At 33.2% G+C, this 17,220-nt stretch overlaps 1 protein-coding gene across 3 annotated transcripts in view; it reads left to right on the forward strand.

Moving 5' to 3' along the window:
- The window catches only part of LOC123677556 (neuroligin-1-like), a 536,762-nt gene extending 533,680 nt beyond the window's left edge, over positions 1 to 3,082 (forward strand). For all 3 annotated transcript variants that reach the window (XM_045614141.1, XM_045614140.1, XM_045614142.1), the window contains one exon: positions 964 to 3,082. In XM_045614141.1, the coding sequence (XP_045470097.1) occupies positions 964 to 1,424 (461 nt within the window). In that variant the 3' untranslated portion in view covers positions 1,425 to 3,082. The remainder of the gene's footprint in view (positions 1 to 963) is intronic.
- Positions 3,083 to 17,220: the final 14,138 nt, after the last annotated feature.

Below are 17,220 nucleotides of genomic sequence, written 5' to 3' on the forward strand. Positions count from 1 at the left end.
TCCTCCGCGACTTTGTTCGGTTTAAGTAATAATTAAACTCTTTTGAATTATTTACATCTATTTACAAAGTCACACTTATACAGTACAAACTCAGTATTGAGAAGATCTTAATTACGCCTTAATTACAAGTTTCTCACTACGGTACTGAATTTCGTCTTTAACTTTAGTTTTAATTACTCGAAACGTCTTCGTCGTACTTCAAGTTTTCGGTCGTCTCGTCTCTAACTCATTCGCGACTCGTCTTAATTTAGTCCGCGAACCGTATTTTCGTCTTACGTCTTAAGTTGACCGAACGAACTTGACTCGTCTTAGACTTGCCTTGAACTGTCTCTCGACTCGAACTTACTTCGTCCCCTGACCGCAACTTACCCCGTCCACTCTGAATATCCTTCCCTCCTTCCGGCTTGACCACACCGTTAGGGAAAGTACCATACCCTAGTCCAATAAGAATTTTGCCGTACCGCCCACAAAGATCTTCACGGATTCCTGGAAATCGAATATTCTCAAAGGACTAGTACCTGACACACAGATGTAACACATCTGGTACAACCGTCTTGTTCTCAAACTTTCCCAACCCCCCAGTAAATCTCTTCAAGATTTACAACTCTATGACATATCTTCGACACCTCGAAGAATTACACATCCTTTCTACATTATATGTACAATAACAATTCGTTACCTGTAAATTAATTGAAACTGTCATGCCCTCGACACTTGAAGAAACTAATAGGTCTCCAAGCATCCTGTTGACCATCTCAATTATTTACAGGGAACAATAACTGGATCCTACATTTGATACAACTTTTTCTGAAAATCCAAGAATTTGGCATAACTTGTTGTATTTGGTATATGGTTGAACGTCCCGGTCTGATAGAGCATTGAATGATTTAATCGATGTTGAGGTTTTTTTTTCTGTTTAACTGTAAATCACTAGTAACCAACAATAATTCAATAATTTTACAGGCTGCAGTTCATCTGTGGACATGTACGGTAAAAACTACGACACCCGTCATATGTCAGCCTACGAATGCACCAAGAGCCCCTACCTGACAAGAGGCAATAGCTGTAAATCGCTACATAGCTACATAGACGACTACAGCTGCGAGAAAAAGATCTTCGCCGACGTCCAAATGACTGAGCTGCCTTTGCAACAGTTCAACTCCTCCCCCATCAAACGTCCACCGGAAGTCGTCATCTCCTCGCAGTCGACTTCCTGTCAGCCTCCAGACATCACGACAGTGTCCAACACTTGTGTGGCGTCCCAAACCACCGATCCTGACGATCTCGAAAATGGCGAAGACAAGCATTCGCCCCCTAAGACTGTTACTGTGTGCAATCAGACCGGTATCCTAAGACCTCACGGTGCGCCAACCACGCCAGGGACTATGAAGAAGCGCGTCCAAATACAGGAGATCTCGGTCTGATGGTTCCGCCAAACGGAAGTGGATGTAATATATAGTTAAATTGAAGTTTATCGAAAATGGCAGATTTGATATCATATCTGACTGTTTTTCCAGTTTCATTTTCGTCAGAAAATGGTTTTAAAGAGTTGAACAATTTTTAACTGATATTTTTGTAATCCTGGATACTCTCTGGAGTGAAGCATTGTTAATTGTTTTCGACTTTATTCAGATTTGTGAGCGTAGTATTGTATGGAAAGGTTGGTTGGTTTGGCATCCCAAATAAGTACTGAGAAAAAAACCGATGAACCATTAAAATCTTAAATCTTCCAAAAAAGAATGAGAGATTATTTTGAATCTATATAAGGGTAAAACATGATCTTATTCTTGAGTAATACTTTGTGTTGCTTTTTTTTCTTGCTAATTCACAATCAATAATCATTTTCACTTTCAATTCAGCAGCTTTACTTACCTTCATATGACCTGGACTGAAAGCATTTTATATCATTTTACTGTTTCTAACCTATCTTATGTAAACACGCGTTCCTCCACCGACCACTGCTCCATTGTGACTGAAAACCAAAAGGGTGATTTTTGGAAGGCGAATGAGTGCCTCTCCACCACACCATGATTTTGCATTTTAGAGTACCGTCCCATCCAAATTGTATGAATTTTGAGTTGACTCACTTCATTTAGTGCTCGAAAAATTTCTCAATTTGAAAATTACTTTAAAAAAGACTTTTTGCATATTATTATTGGAAATGTAAGTGTAATTTATAGGAAGAAAATAATTGAAGATTTTCACAACCCTTTTCGAATCTAAATCACATTTGTTCTTATCGAAAAACGAATAAAGTAAATGAGATCAACTGATAATAATGAATTGCATTGTCCTAGTGATAATGTTAATATTTTGTTATGAAAAGATTCTTATTTCTTCAACCCTTCATTTTGTTACATCCTGTTCATTTATCAATTTTTTTGTGGTGAAGTGCAAAAAGAAATACTTAGTGGATTTTGCTACATTTCAGAAAATTTACACATCATTTTTTAATTACCATAATTTTTTTACTAACATATAATATAAATTCATTTTAAACCAACTCAAGTCGTAGATTAAGTGGGCTGCATTATAGAATATTAAAGATTTTTTTCTTTCTAACCTCAATTAAAATGCAATTTTAAAACTTATATCGTTTCACACAAATTCAGTACAAAAAATTAAAATAAGGTCTTGAGTGTTCCTTTCTGCCTTCCCTTTATGGTAGTAGTAGTTCTTTCTGATTTTCAATGTCCCAATATTGAGCCTCCTATAAAATACGAAGTTTGGTTGAAGGAATTGATCCATACCTAATTAAAATATTTGCATAAATTTTTTCTTCATATATTTTAATAATTGTTCCATATATGCATACATACTTTACTTCGCTCACTCTTATCTGCATAAAAAACCCGAATATATTTTAAACCCTCCTAAAATGCTGGAATTGTTAATTTTAGTGTGTTCCTCTAAAGGAATTGATTTAAGTCACATGACTTGAGTTATACAAACAGAGCATACTCAAATCAAATGTATAGAATACGGTACACTTAAATGTGAAAATTCACCCATCAGAAGTATGTCAACATAATATTGTTATCGAAATCAAAGACCAGATCAAAAATTAAATGAAGTTGTTATTCAGTTCATTGTTTAATATTATTGAATTTTTCAATATGGACAATCTATCGTCTTTTTTTTGAATGTTTATAGCTGTTAATTGTAACATATTTTTCTGAAGTAATTGTGTAAAAATTTATTATACCGTATTGTCAAAAGAATGTTTAGCACAATTTACCATCTGTTTGGGATACCGTTCAAAATGATGAAATTTTTCGGAAGCCTTGTAGAGCAGATCATTTTTATGGATTTTATTGGTTCATTTGATTCACACAGGAATTTTCAAACGAGGCCTACTCCACGTAAAGCAGATCAGGAAATATTCAGTTCCTTTTTTCTTTGTTGTTATGTATGATGATTTGTATTCAGAATAACCAAATATACTTCATCTTTATAAGAAGACGTTTCATTTAATCTATACATATAAAAGATGATCTATTGATTTTATGTAAGGGCATCATGTTCAAACGACTACACCGAATTGGATAATGCTTTTTTTGTTGTAATCTCATTACTGTCATGAGAAGTTTTATGAATCAAATTATTTCCGAAAAAAACGTACGGGACAAAAAAGGCTTTTCTTTTTCCTCTGATGGGACGAAGAATCATAGAGTATAATTTGACAAATCGAAGGGTGTATTTTGGGTTGTCTGACAGAAAGTAGATGATTGAATTTAAGATGCATAGAATCCCTGGTGTGTATATTCAATTCGATTCAATTCAATTAAATTCAATCTTTATTAATCCTCCAAGACATACTATAATGTATGAGACATGTCAACATAAGAATAATTACAAAGTAAAAAAAGAATCATTATAAAATTTAAAATAAATTTATTCAAACAGTATGAAAAATAAAAATTACAAAATAAACAACTAACTGAAAGAATCTGAGAAAAAATCCTCAGTACTATAAAAGCATTTTTCAATTAATATTAACTTGATCTTATTTTTAAATGTTTTATCATCTAACGATTTCAATCCTCTAGGTAAATGATTGAACAATTGAATACCGGCAAAAGTGGGATATCTTCCATATTTACTAGTATTGTGTCGTGGTATGCATAAAATACCATCATGTCGAGTCTGATAGTGATGAAAGTCAGAACATTTCATCAACCTGAACAGTTTAGATTTCACATGCATAAGACTGTTCAATATTTATGGCATAAAAAGACTGATTCAACCTTACATAGATGGTCGATATGAAAGTGCCACCCCAAATGTTTGTCAACGTGCAGTCCAAGAAGTCTGATGCATTCAACAGACTCCAGACCACTACCTTGTGTGCTAAGATTAAATGGCACAATTGAACCTGAATCACGAATACCAACTTTAATGACCTTAGTTTTATTCGCATTAGCAATGAGGAAATTTTTCCAACACCAGTCATCAAAAATCTGAATGAGTATCTCACACTTTGCCCTTAATTCTTCCAAACTATCAGCTTTTACAGCCAATGAAGTATCATCCGCAAACAAAATTGTTATACACTCAACAAGACGCTCTGGCAAGTCGTTGACGAACAATATAAAAAGTAGTGGTCCAAGGACTGAACCCTGGGGGACACCTAATTTATTGAAATATTGCTTGGACACACAGTCGTCGTTTTGTACGAATATGGAGCGATGGAAGAATTGCGAAGATTGTGAGAGACGGAACACCGGGAACACGCAGACCGTTAGGGAGACCACCAAAACGCTGGAGAGACTCATGGACTTCGATCTCACAGGAGGCATAATAGTTGGAAAATACAAGCCACAGGCTTAAAATATGTAGAAGAAGAAGAAGAAGATGGAGCGATCAGAGAGGTAGCTCCGAATCCACTCAAGAAATATACCTCTGAAACCCATCTTATAAAGTTTATCCACTAAAAATGTGTGCTGGAGGCACGGGGAAGGTCAAAACAGACACCTGTCACATGCGTAGGTACCCGCATTCAAGCCGTCATAAACAAACTCCAAAAAATCTGTACAAGCAGTCAGGGTCGATCTACCAATCCTGAAACCATGTTGTTGATTCGATAAGATAAAATATTTCATGAGAAATTGGCTCATACGATGGTAAACAATCTTCTCAAAAATCTTTGACAATTGGCTCAATATTGAAATTGATCTATAGATAGTTAGCTACACTGATTCGATTTTGTTTCAGACTTTTTGAGATATTCCACCGGTTGCTTTGGTTGTTGGAATTTCCGCTCTCTGTCTGGCGCCGTTTTATAAATGACTGTATTTCATTTTAGACACTGTAAAACTTTCATTTATTTCAATTGGGTTCATATCGGATTTAAAAAAAAAATGAATGGAATATAATTACAGAAGTCTATCGGTCTATTCAAAGTACAACAGCATACAATATAAAATATTATTATTCTACACTCAAAGATCACGAGAGTTAAGAATCGCGAGAAATGTCAAATATAGACGCTGTATGCGCCATCTGAAACAGACGCGATCTCTCGAAATCAAGTAGGTATAAATCTGAAAAATCTCCCGTTTTGTCTGAAAATTTTATAGGTATAAGTAGACACACGAGATTTTCTATGCATCATTATTGAATTGAAACGAAAATGATTCTTTCTCATTTTATCATCAGAATTATTGATAAATATAATGCAAAAGCATTGAAGAACACGTAATTGTGTTAATTGCGAGAATAAATTATCGAATACATAGTTGTCCAGGTTTTCCGAAATTGGGTGATCATAGAAAAAAAATTACAAAGAAGAAGTTACACCACTAGCGCGGAGCTAGGGCGGGCAGCATTTAGTTCATATTTCAAGTAAAAGAGGGCCTCTTTCATGAAAGAAATAGGAATATAGGAAAGTACCTCAAAAAATTTTCGAATAACAACTCGTGAAGCATATAGGAAGCTTGATGTGCTGAGGACATGAGATCACTTGAGTCTTCAAGTGGAGTAAGCTTTCCAGGCAATCATGTATACACGATAAGATCTACTTTTCATTTTATTTTATTATATACGAGGTGAGTCTTGAAGTTGTACTTTAAAATTCAACCACAAAGATTTCTATGATCAAATGAAATCCTTTTCTGCTCTCCTTCCCTTTCTATGCGGATATAACACAAATCTCAATCAATGTGAATATTGAAGTTCTATGATTCTACTCATTTGAAAGAATTTTGATAGTACACGAATACTGGAGTTGAATTTATAGTAGATTACATTTTGCATATCATAAGCTTGCCCCAAAGTAAAATAATGATGAATGCATTTATTTTCATTAAGAAATAGTAAGAGAAACAATTTGAATCTGAAAAATGGGGTTATATTCACTTATCTTCCATAGGAATTGATGTGAGTAATGGAAAACAATTCAGTGAAAAAGTCCATCTTGCTCTAAGTGTAATCGATCATATACAGTTAATAATTTCAACAACAAGCTCCCAGTTAAGACGGATCTATACCGTTTCAGTGATCAGTTCAAAAATTAGTACGCTTTATTTTACGCTAGAGACCATCGATTTATATGAGGTTTCCACTATTATTCTTTTCAAAAAGTTCGTCGTAGCGGAAAGTTATTTTTTATACATTTTTTTGGAATAGATAAAAAAGGATTAGATGATTTTTTTTGAAGAATAAATATATGCATGAAATAACTCTCCCAACAAACATTCGTTTTTCATGGATTTTGATATAACAATATTATTAACAACGTCTTGACGAAGGCTGAAAATGCGTTTTTCCTAAAATTAAAAATGAAGACGTTAAAACGTATTTCGAATTCTTGCATGTGTTAGAAAAGTCGAAAAATGAGGGAACGACTGAGATTGCTTTACTCAACCTGAAAAGTGGTGAGATCTCAAAAACGCTGAGGAGACAAGAGTAGTTGAACTTTGACAGATCACTAGAAAGTCACGTGGTATAAACCCCTTGAATGGTGTGGAATTTTATTTGGGAACTAATTAAATATATTCAAAATGCATAACACATGAGCTGTAATTCTTCTGAGTACCTATATCAAGTAATGTGAATCAAACATTTTGAGATCAAATCTTATTAGAATAACTTATTCTTTATCTTTCTTGAAAAGAAAATCTCATTTTGCATATCCGTCGTAAAGAAGTAAATTATTTATGACTTTGACATATTATTCTAACTAAGTTCCTGATTTTTATCAGATCTCGCAGTACCAAAATATCGAATTTAGAACGATCAAAACCTAAAAGGTTCCACCAGATCGCTAGCCAATGCAAAAAATGCTTTGGACAAGAGATTTGTGGAAGTGAAGTAGTAACCTCTTTAAAACAATTCCTTTAGAACTAGAGGGCGAGCTCTAGACTACGACGACTAATGGCGAGAACAGTTCTGATGGGGGGAGGGGGGGCACAGTAGACCAAAAGGAGATGGTGTGAGGAAACTCTCCTTTAATCTACATCTACCATTTTATCCAATGATATTTTATTTCGAGCTTTTTCCTACATATAAGGATAAGATGTAGTAAAAAAATCCATTAATTTTAACTGAAAAACAAGGCTTTAATTACCTTAGTTAGAATGATCTAATTTGAGTCAGATATGCGCCGTTCTGTTCGATAACTTGTTGCCATTTTGAAGGTCATCATGCCTCTCTCCTATGAGAGAGGCCTTAATTCCTTTTAGAAAAAAAATTAGACAGTCGATTTTCACAAGCCTCTGTCAATACGAAATTTTCACCAGCAAAATTGTTCGCCATGGACAAGAGCAGATGTCAATAACTTGGTGCCATGTCCGAACTATAAGGAGGATGCATAAGAACCTTGCAACCAAGCTCCCGGAGATTCTGGCGAGTAACAATCGATGTCACTATCGATCTGGAATTGTCCCAATGGAACACAATTTTTCTCCCATTGGCTAAAGCTGTCCGCTTCTGAGCGATTGCTTCCTTCAGACGATCCAAGTGTTGACAGTATAGATCCGAGTTAACAGTTGTGCCGTAGGGGACTCATAGTAGATAACTCCCTGTCAATGCTACCAAACACACAGCAAAACATTCCTAGCCATCAATCCTAGCATGGCCACCGTTTCCGCTGGCTCACCGCGTTTCGACTATGATCATTTTCAGCATTTCTTCAGCAAACTCTCAGGATGGTCATAAGGTACAATTTGAATTTTGCACACCAGTCAAAACGTAGGTAACCAGAATGCGTTTTGGAGATATTTTGGTCGAAGTTGTTCCTGAATAGATGTTTGTAGGCGCTTTATAGTTTCTTCTTATATTGCTGATTTTTCTTCGTCAAACTTTGACGACGAATTTGGGACAACCGATACGTTCCGATGAACTAACAAGCCTTGGAATTCTCATCAATATAATGTAGGAAAATAATGTGACCAACAATAGGGCCATGTGGAACACCATTCGAGACAAATCTATGAGCGGTACAGAATGTCTAGCAAAATTCTTCAAGATCAGGTCAGAAAGTAACTTCGAATCAAGGATCAAGTGCATACCTTAGAATTATGATTTCAAATTTTCAAGTTGAAGAAATTTCATTTCCATTCTGAGCGGAAGCTATCAAAAGACCCAAGTTATTTCGTGTTGTCAACAATCTTTATATCTCCTTCACTGCAAAATATGCGATTCTCAGTGTCATTCCCTCGATCGTTAATCTAATACTCTACAAATCATCAATTGTATTCAAAAGCGAACATATAATTTCCCTAAAATAGTCTGAACTAGATAATCTCGTGACTCCACTTGAATATGAATTACCGTTATGCTTCCACTTCAGTTCTCAAAGTGTATAATGAATCATAAATTGTCATGTGGTTACGATAAGAGAATCCGATGTTTATTGTCCTGTCGAGGTGAATGAGAGAAAAATACCTACTTGACATATATGAATTTGTTCTCTGGTGGAATTCTGACCCCTCTTTACACTTGTTATTTCTCCTAACTTATACTCAGAATCGTGGAAGGAACAGGAAGGAATAAAATGGAATTAATGGGAGAATCATTGATGGAACAGAATTTCAATATTGATAAAAGGAATAAAACACATGACTATACGTTTCACAATTTCAATAAAAATTTAAATAAAATTTGCTCTTGGCATGCATATTTCGTATAATATAAATTAAATACACAGGTACATATGAATTACTAGGTAAGATATTGAAACCAGAGACAGGCGGAAATCTAATTGATCATTTACAATTGGAAGATTTTGTGTTTGAGCTGAAGATAACAGGCCAACTGAAAAGTCCCCGGTCTACCATAGTAAAACACATTTTTTTGGCAAAATTCGATATTATTATTCAACATAGTTTTCTTCGAGGGCGATACCGCGATTATAGCGATCATCCAACTTTTCGATACTACTTTTGTAGTACGATTTGTCTTTCGCTTCAAAATAGGCCTCAATTTCGGCAGTTATTTCTTCATTGGCGCTAAATTTCTTTTCAGCGAGCATTCTTTTCAGGTCTGAGAACAGGAAAAAGTCATTGGGGCCAGATCAGGCGAATACGGTGTATGCAGAAGCAATTCGAAGCCCAATTCATGCAATTTTGCCATTGTTTCCATTGTTTCCATTGATTTGTGACACGACTTAATGAAACAGCCCTTTTTTTTCTTCCAATGGAGCCGTTTCTAACGATTTCATCCTTCAAACGATCCAATAACGCTATATAATAATCGTTGTTTTTCATGTACAAATATTCGAGAATGATATGATGCACACCTTCAGATGATATCTGCACAATGTCTGCTATCTCGATCAACTTCACTTTATGGTCATTCAAAATAATTTTGTGAAATTTTTTGATCATTTCGTCGGTGACAGCCTCTTTTGCGCGTCCACTGCGTTTGCCGTCTTCAGTGCTCATTTCACCACGTTTAAACTTAGCAAACTAATCAATGATGGTTAGTTTTTCTGGTCCAGACCCCGGAAACTTTTCATCAAGCCAAGATTTTGCTTCAACTGTATTTTTTCCCTTCAAAAAAGCAATATTTTATCAGCACAAAAAATACTTTTTTTTTATCTTTTTTCAAATTACGAAAGTAGCTACAATCATAACGCAATATCTCACAAACTAATGGTCGGACTGCTGTCAAATTTTGACACGTATCGTTTGAAGGTTGGTACTAACTAAGATGCATAGAAAACCTGGTGCGTCTACTTATACCTGTAAAACTTTCAGACAAAACGGGAGATTTTTTTCAAATTTATACCTACTTGATTTCAAGGGATCGCGGTCTGTTTCAGATGGCGCATACATCGTTTACATTTGACATTTCTCTCAATTCTCGACTTTCGTTAATCAAGGGAGTAGATCTTTTTTTCTTGGGGGGGATAATCGAAAAAAAATTCTGGCGACAACTTCAACTCATATCTGTAATGCCAGAAAAAGAACCAAAGAAGTTTGAACCAAATTACTCGAAATAATTGTTTTCATAACTAATTTGGTTTGTTCTTTCCTTATACAGGGTGTTCCCAAATTAGAGTTACGAAGGAAAATGAGAAATTACTTGGAAAATTTTGAGAAAAAAAGTTTCATGAATATGAGTTTACAAACGCTTTGCTTTCAATATACAGGTTGTTTCTAGTGTGTCGTACTTTTTTGTGATGCTTATATCAGTTTATCAAATATTTATTAATCTTCGCTACAGACTGGGTAAATAAATACCAAAACTTATAATATATTCATTAATTAGAGCTTACTAGCTGGATCTGTATAATAATTTGGATTTTCCTGAAGATTACTAGAGATTTTTTCTCGAAATCGATAGCTTATACGACAAAACTATAACAAACCAAAAAGTGTAGTACTGGACCAGAGTTTTTTTCTACATTTTTCTAAAGTAACAACCATTCACCAAAATATAGTTTTGGAGGAAGGAAGGAGGCATCCTTCCAGAAAAAATATCACCCTGTAGATTTGCATTCGAAATTCAAATCACATGGTGAAAACTTTAAACTGGAAATACTGGAATATCTATGGCCAATTCAAATTAAGTATCTTGTGAAGGTTATACGAGAAAAAATTTAAACTTTAACACATGTATCTCAAAACAAAATGTTTGGGGACTCATGATATAGGACTTTTTTCCTAAAATGATCCGGAAATCTGTCATTTTCATTTGTATCTCCAATTTAGGAACACCGTGTAATTACCCCCAGTATCCCCCTATTTCTGCGCTCTTATCGTGAACTTTGAGTATAGAACAATAATATTTTATATTCTATGGTCTGTCATTATATTCCATTCATTTGATTAAAAATTCGATATGAACTGAATTGTAATTTATTGTGAATGTTTGCAGTGTCTAAAATCAGTATTTCCTTTTTAAACGGCACCAGGCAAATAGCGGGAATTCGAAAAATTTTGAAGAGAGCCACCTTACAGAACTCCGTTGAAGCAGCACACCAAAGCAACAGGTGGGTCTCTCAAAAAGTCTGGAACATAATCGAATCAGAAAACACACCAGGGACCGTATTCTCGACAAGTGATCTTTCAAAACGTATACGTTCTTTCAGTGCTAATTACACTGAATGAACGTATACGTTTTGAAAGATCACTTGTCGAGAATACGGTCCCAGGGATTCTATCCATCTTAGTACTAACTAAAAATCATATGGATTTAATAGTAGCACCGGGGACTAGACCGATCGGCCTTATATGTCCAAAAACTCCAAGGAATCGAAACGTTTACCTTGGTCACCTTTGTGTAATTTTCTTTTATAAAAATCTATGAAATTATTGGAAGTGATTCAGTGGTTGAAAATACCAATGTTGTCGATTTATTTTGAAGAATCGATCTTTTACGTTCTTCCGAGAGATCGACTGGTTCGACCTATATGAAATGCAGCACATTAATCACAAAACAGCTTATAAACACCACTCAACTGTGACATATTCAGTCTATTCTTACAAGTAAAAAACATTGATCTTGAATTTTTTTTATGCCTACCTCCATATAACATCAATATAATTTTGTCTAATTCTTTCATAAAGTTTATCACTAAGAGATTGAATATAATTGATGTACACACATTTTTTCATTTGATTTTCAAATTGAGGTGTATAGACTAAGTGAACAATAACTTATGTGGTTTTTTGAATATTAATTTGTTTATAATGTCAAGAAAGTAGCCGCTGTTCTTAGCTAATACTTTTAGGATGTGAACTTAGTTTTCAAAGTTAATTCCTGACAATGAAATTTAAATCAGTCTATGTACTAGGATGTGAAATGCTGACATATTGATGAACTACTAGCATGGATCAGAATATAGAGAAAGTGGGTGTTCTAAATATTTCAAATTCAAGATTTATTCATTATTTTCAATAGAATATCCGAGAAATTCAAATACTTTTTTTTCTCTTCTGTCTCCAAAATGAACTGAATGGAACTAAAAGAATAATTTATCAATTTTAAAAATGACTCTGAAGGCGAGCCAGTCCATATACAAAAAATATCATATTGAAGACAAAATCAATCAGGTTCTATCATCTCTCGTTTATCGATGAAATGCTTCCCAATTCCGATATTCATTTTTCACACGGGAAAAAACAAGTATTCAAAAATACTATTTTAGGAGAACTTCAAGTAAGGGAAATCCCTACCTACATCAATACACCTTTAAACTAAAGCCCCTCCTGAATCCAGCAAACTAGACTTCAAACCAACTTCAACTCCAAGAATTCGGGGAATCTCTTCAGGTCTCTAAAGATTCTTGAAGCCTTCAATTCTCAGATTATTAACTTAGTTACCTTTGGTTTATCGCTTAATTTTTTTAGATAACGATAGGATAGATCAGGCTTTAAATCGGTAGATTGTCCCAAAAATTCGTTAGGCTCGGCAACTTTGGAAAAAATTTGTTGATTTGTTAAAATGGTTGATTTCATAAGAAACGAACAAATTTGGTTTCAGGATCAGTCCTTTCAATTGGAACTTTGAAACAGGTTTTCCTTATTTGCATGTTTTCCCCATTCCTAGAGAAAATTGTTCCAATAAAAAGGTGATAATTGGCAATGTGCTGGAAGTTTCACATCACTTGGTTATTCTATGCTTGAATGGAATATAACAGAACAGGAAATTCAGATTTGTCTTTTCATATTCATATACTCAACAGAAATATTTATTCCAAATTCAGAAAAGAAATTACATGAGTACGAATTTGAACAAGCGCTCAAAAATTACTGACTTGCTCTTCTTATTGCATATATGACTCAATATTGAAGAAATGTAGACATCTTAAATTCATAATGAATTCAATATCAAAAATGTATAGACAAGCTGACGAAAAATATTGAGAGGTCGGTTCAAAGAACGAGTGCTCAAAAAATAATGACATTCAAGTGTTGTTGAAAAACAATTAAATAATATGAAGTGGCAGAAGGTTGTCGTACCACTCGTATTTTATTTTCTAGTCAAATCAATTCCATTTAATCTTGAAATATTCATCTCCTTGAAATTATGAGAAATAGTATTCAAATTCATTGGAAATTGTTCTATCACAAATCCATTACATGTTTAGTTTTAGATAATCCCTTCGAAAATATGCAATCAGGTAAGCTATCCAGCTTATCTGTTTAACAATCGATACCGTTTATTGTTTTTAATAGGATTGGAAGCACTTTTTTCGTTTTTTGTTTTCAGTTCACCATTGTGCTTGTTCGATTGTGGTACATAATCTTCTTACTGTGCTGTATGGTTAACATAGTGTGTTTTTGTGATCTACGAGTATACCGATTTTGGTTATTGTAACATATTTATTGTGTGAGTAAAGATTTAAAATATATATTATCCCGAAATTCAGAACTTCTGTTTTTCCATCACAAGATTTCGAAAACTTCATCCATATTACATTGAAATAAACGTCTAATCGTTTTCAAACTGTATTCAATTGGTTTTAAAAGTCAAACTATTCTGATTTATGGAAACTTGTCCCTGAAAAATGTTCTTTCCTATTTCTTACAGGTTTCTAATATAGTACAAATAAAGTGTTAACAATGTTATTCACATTGTTGCAGTTCTAATATACAACCTACCTCAATTATATAATGAAAAACATGTGAACGAGTCATGAAATAAGGTCATTTCTATAATATCGAATTTGTCATGTGAAAAAAAATTATGATAGAGCTTGATAGATACATGTATGATGTGTCCGAGAAAAGTTGGCATCTAGTTTTTCATTCAATCATGAAAACGTCGAAAAAATTAATGAACTTTCACCTTGGATATTAACGATAATGATAATTAAGGTTTGTTTTCTTGAAGTGCAATAGTTGAAGTTCAGACAATTAGTCTCTGAAAAGATTCCAAATAACAAAAAAACACCTGACAAAACGATGTTACACAAAGTTACTAGTTGGCTAACTATATAACCAGTTACCAACAGTATTCAATATCATCAATCAGGTTTTTTAATATTGACAATTTGAGTGGAAGGAACTGAAAATCACTAGTTGGGAAGAAAATTAAAAAATTAAAGTATACTTATAAATCAATTCTATAGCATATCTGAAGTAATAAATGGACTACCTAAAATTGAATCTGTATTATTTCATTTTTGTTATTTCCAAAGAGAAGATTATTGTGATGAATCCCTTCTGTTTCGAAAGTAACAGCATATATTGATAGTCATGAAATTAATTCAATATATCAACACACAGACATTAAAATCATTATTTATATATATTTTTTTCAAACCAGAAAAACCCTTATATATTATGAATAGCAGGTCCTTCATTTCGTATGTTTCTTTTTTTAACAGCTATTCTTTAAACACTTGACATCGTCTAAAAGCTTAATATAAATACTAGAAATACCATACCAATGGAATAGTGAGAAAATCAATTCAAATTATTGATATCTTACCTACAACAACAGTCACCATAAATAAAAACACTTGAAGATTTTTCGCCAACTAAAATTATTTTGCAGTACTTTTTAATCTCAAGTAGGTATCAACCTTGAATTCTTTCAACCTCTGCTAGAGTATATTGAAATTTTTGCTCACAATTAATAGTAAAATTGCATCAAATGCACTGACTCCGCCCCTTGTATATCAGAAAAAGAAGAATTTATCTTAAGATAGACCCTCAATTATCATTATATATATATATATATTTCTATCAATACTGACCAAACGCGCAGGTATTAGTTAATTTTTTATAGGAATTGATTGTTCATTTGTTTTGATCAGTGGTGCATTTATATTGAAGCTTAATTAACACAGTTCAATCCACGATGTATATGGTTGAGCTCAGAGCAGATATTTCAGGTATTTCAACATCCTGAGAAAAATTTCATGAAAAAATGCTGAATGATTTCTGTAGCGAATTTTTGAATTATTTAAGATAGATTGGAGTCGGCCTAATTCAGTCATAAATTAATTTTTTTAAATCAATTTTTCTTTTGTGCAAATTACAATCGAACACTGACTTGAAATCTACATGAAATATCTTAATGAATAATTATTTAAATATTCTGTCAGTCGTTCGAAAGGTTGGTTATTGTGAATCAAGAATGAAATTTTTAAAATGTCATAAGCTCAGAACAATTGAAGGTAAATATCGGAATTATTTTAATGGATGTCTCTCGCCGTAATTATATTTTCAGTTCCATGATTTTTATTTACATAGTAAAGTAGAGTAGGTATGATCCCTGCATACTATATTTCATTTTGAGCCTTCAAGAATCGAATTTATATATTTCATGGATTTTTTTTTAATTTCTTCTTCTCTGATATGATAAGTATTCAATTCTGAAAGACTTCATGTTTCAATCCATGCCTTATTTCGAACAGATCACAAAATATAAAAGAAGATATCTGGAAGAAATGAAAATCTGAGTAGTGGACATTTTATTCATTAGACTTATTGTTAATATCCTGAAGGTGAATTGTCTTCACATTTTTGAACGAGAAGAATACGGAAATGTTGTTCAACTTTTGGATTCATGAAATATCATCAGAAGGTTTTGAATTATCATTATGCATAAAATTCGATCATAACTTTTGATTTTCATATTAGAAACTCATTTTGTTTATTTATTGGATTCTGCGTAGAAAAAAATTAAGTATTCCCAAATAATTGAGAGCCTGAATCCAATAAGTTATTCGAGATTTTTTTCATTCATTTGTTTTACGAGTAGAATCAAATTCATCAAATCTTTTCAATAAGAATATTCTGTGACCATAGAATTGAGAAGAAGAGAAGTTGATGAGGAAGGAAAGGAGATTCCAGTGAGTGAATTATTTCGAAACGAAATAAAAAAATTTGATCTACGTACCTATAACATAAAATTTTGAAAAAATCTCAAATAACTCACAAATTATTGAACATTAGAGCAGAATCATTCAAGAATCCAATCATTGGAAAATATGGTTATAGTCTGAGAAACAAAGTTAGGGGTCAAATATTTTGTACAACTTCAACGTCAAATATCTTGTACAATTTTGGACACGATATTTGAATTAACCTATGATGGTTTTTCTTTCGAATATTTTCAAATTATTTCACTTTGAAAATGCGAAGACGGTTAACATTTAGGTTATTGATAATAAGTCTGATGAAAAAATATTTCTATTTTTTCAGTTTTTTCATTGATATTTTGAGACATATTGACATCTTGGGACAACCTGTTTTTTCGAAATATTGGTTTAGGAAGAAATTTTTTGGAGAAAGCCTGAAATTGTTATTATACTTCTCTACGGTAAATTTCAAGTCTTTTTTTAATACTAGTATTCTGTGTGTGTTCTATAGATCTGATTAAATGATCAAAATAAAATTTTGCATTAAGCTCGAAATTTTTGTTTGAAATTCACAAGGAAAATTGAAAATTTGACCGGATATATCACTGATATATTGAGATTTTCTTGATAGTCTCCTTGAATCAAATAAGTGACTTTGAAATTATCAGGAAAACGAAATTTCAAGAGTCATCAGAGAACTGAACCCATTAATTCGAGATCCAAGCTTTCTCTGAAAGTTTCTAGGTTTCACTGTTCAAGAATCATCGTTTCTACGGATTGTTCGGGCAGCTACAAAGAAAATTTGACTAGATTCGTTATAACTAAGTCGAACTTAGAGACCATTTCCGGCTCAAAATTGAAAGAGCAGATAACGTCGATCTGAAAGCCATTTATGAAATAGATGGCGCCCTGTTTTCCAAGAACCAGTGCAAAAAAAAACCACTATAAATTCCGATTGT

This window comes from Harmonia axyridis, chromosome 4, assembly GCF_914767665.1.
Source record: "Harmonia axyridis chromosome 4, icHarAxyr1.1, whole genome shotgun sequence".
In the NCBI taxonomy this organism is placed as follows: Eukaryota; Metazoa; Arthropoda; class Insecta; order Coleoptera; family Coccinellidae; genus Harmonia; species Harmonia axyridis.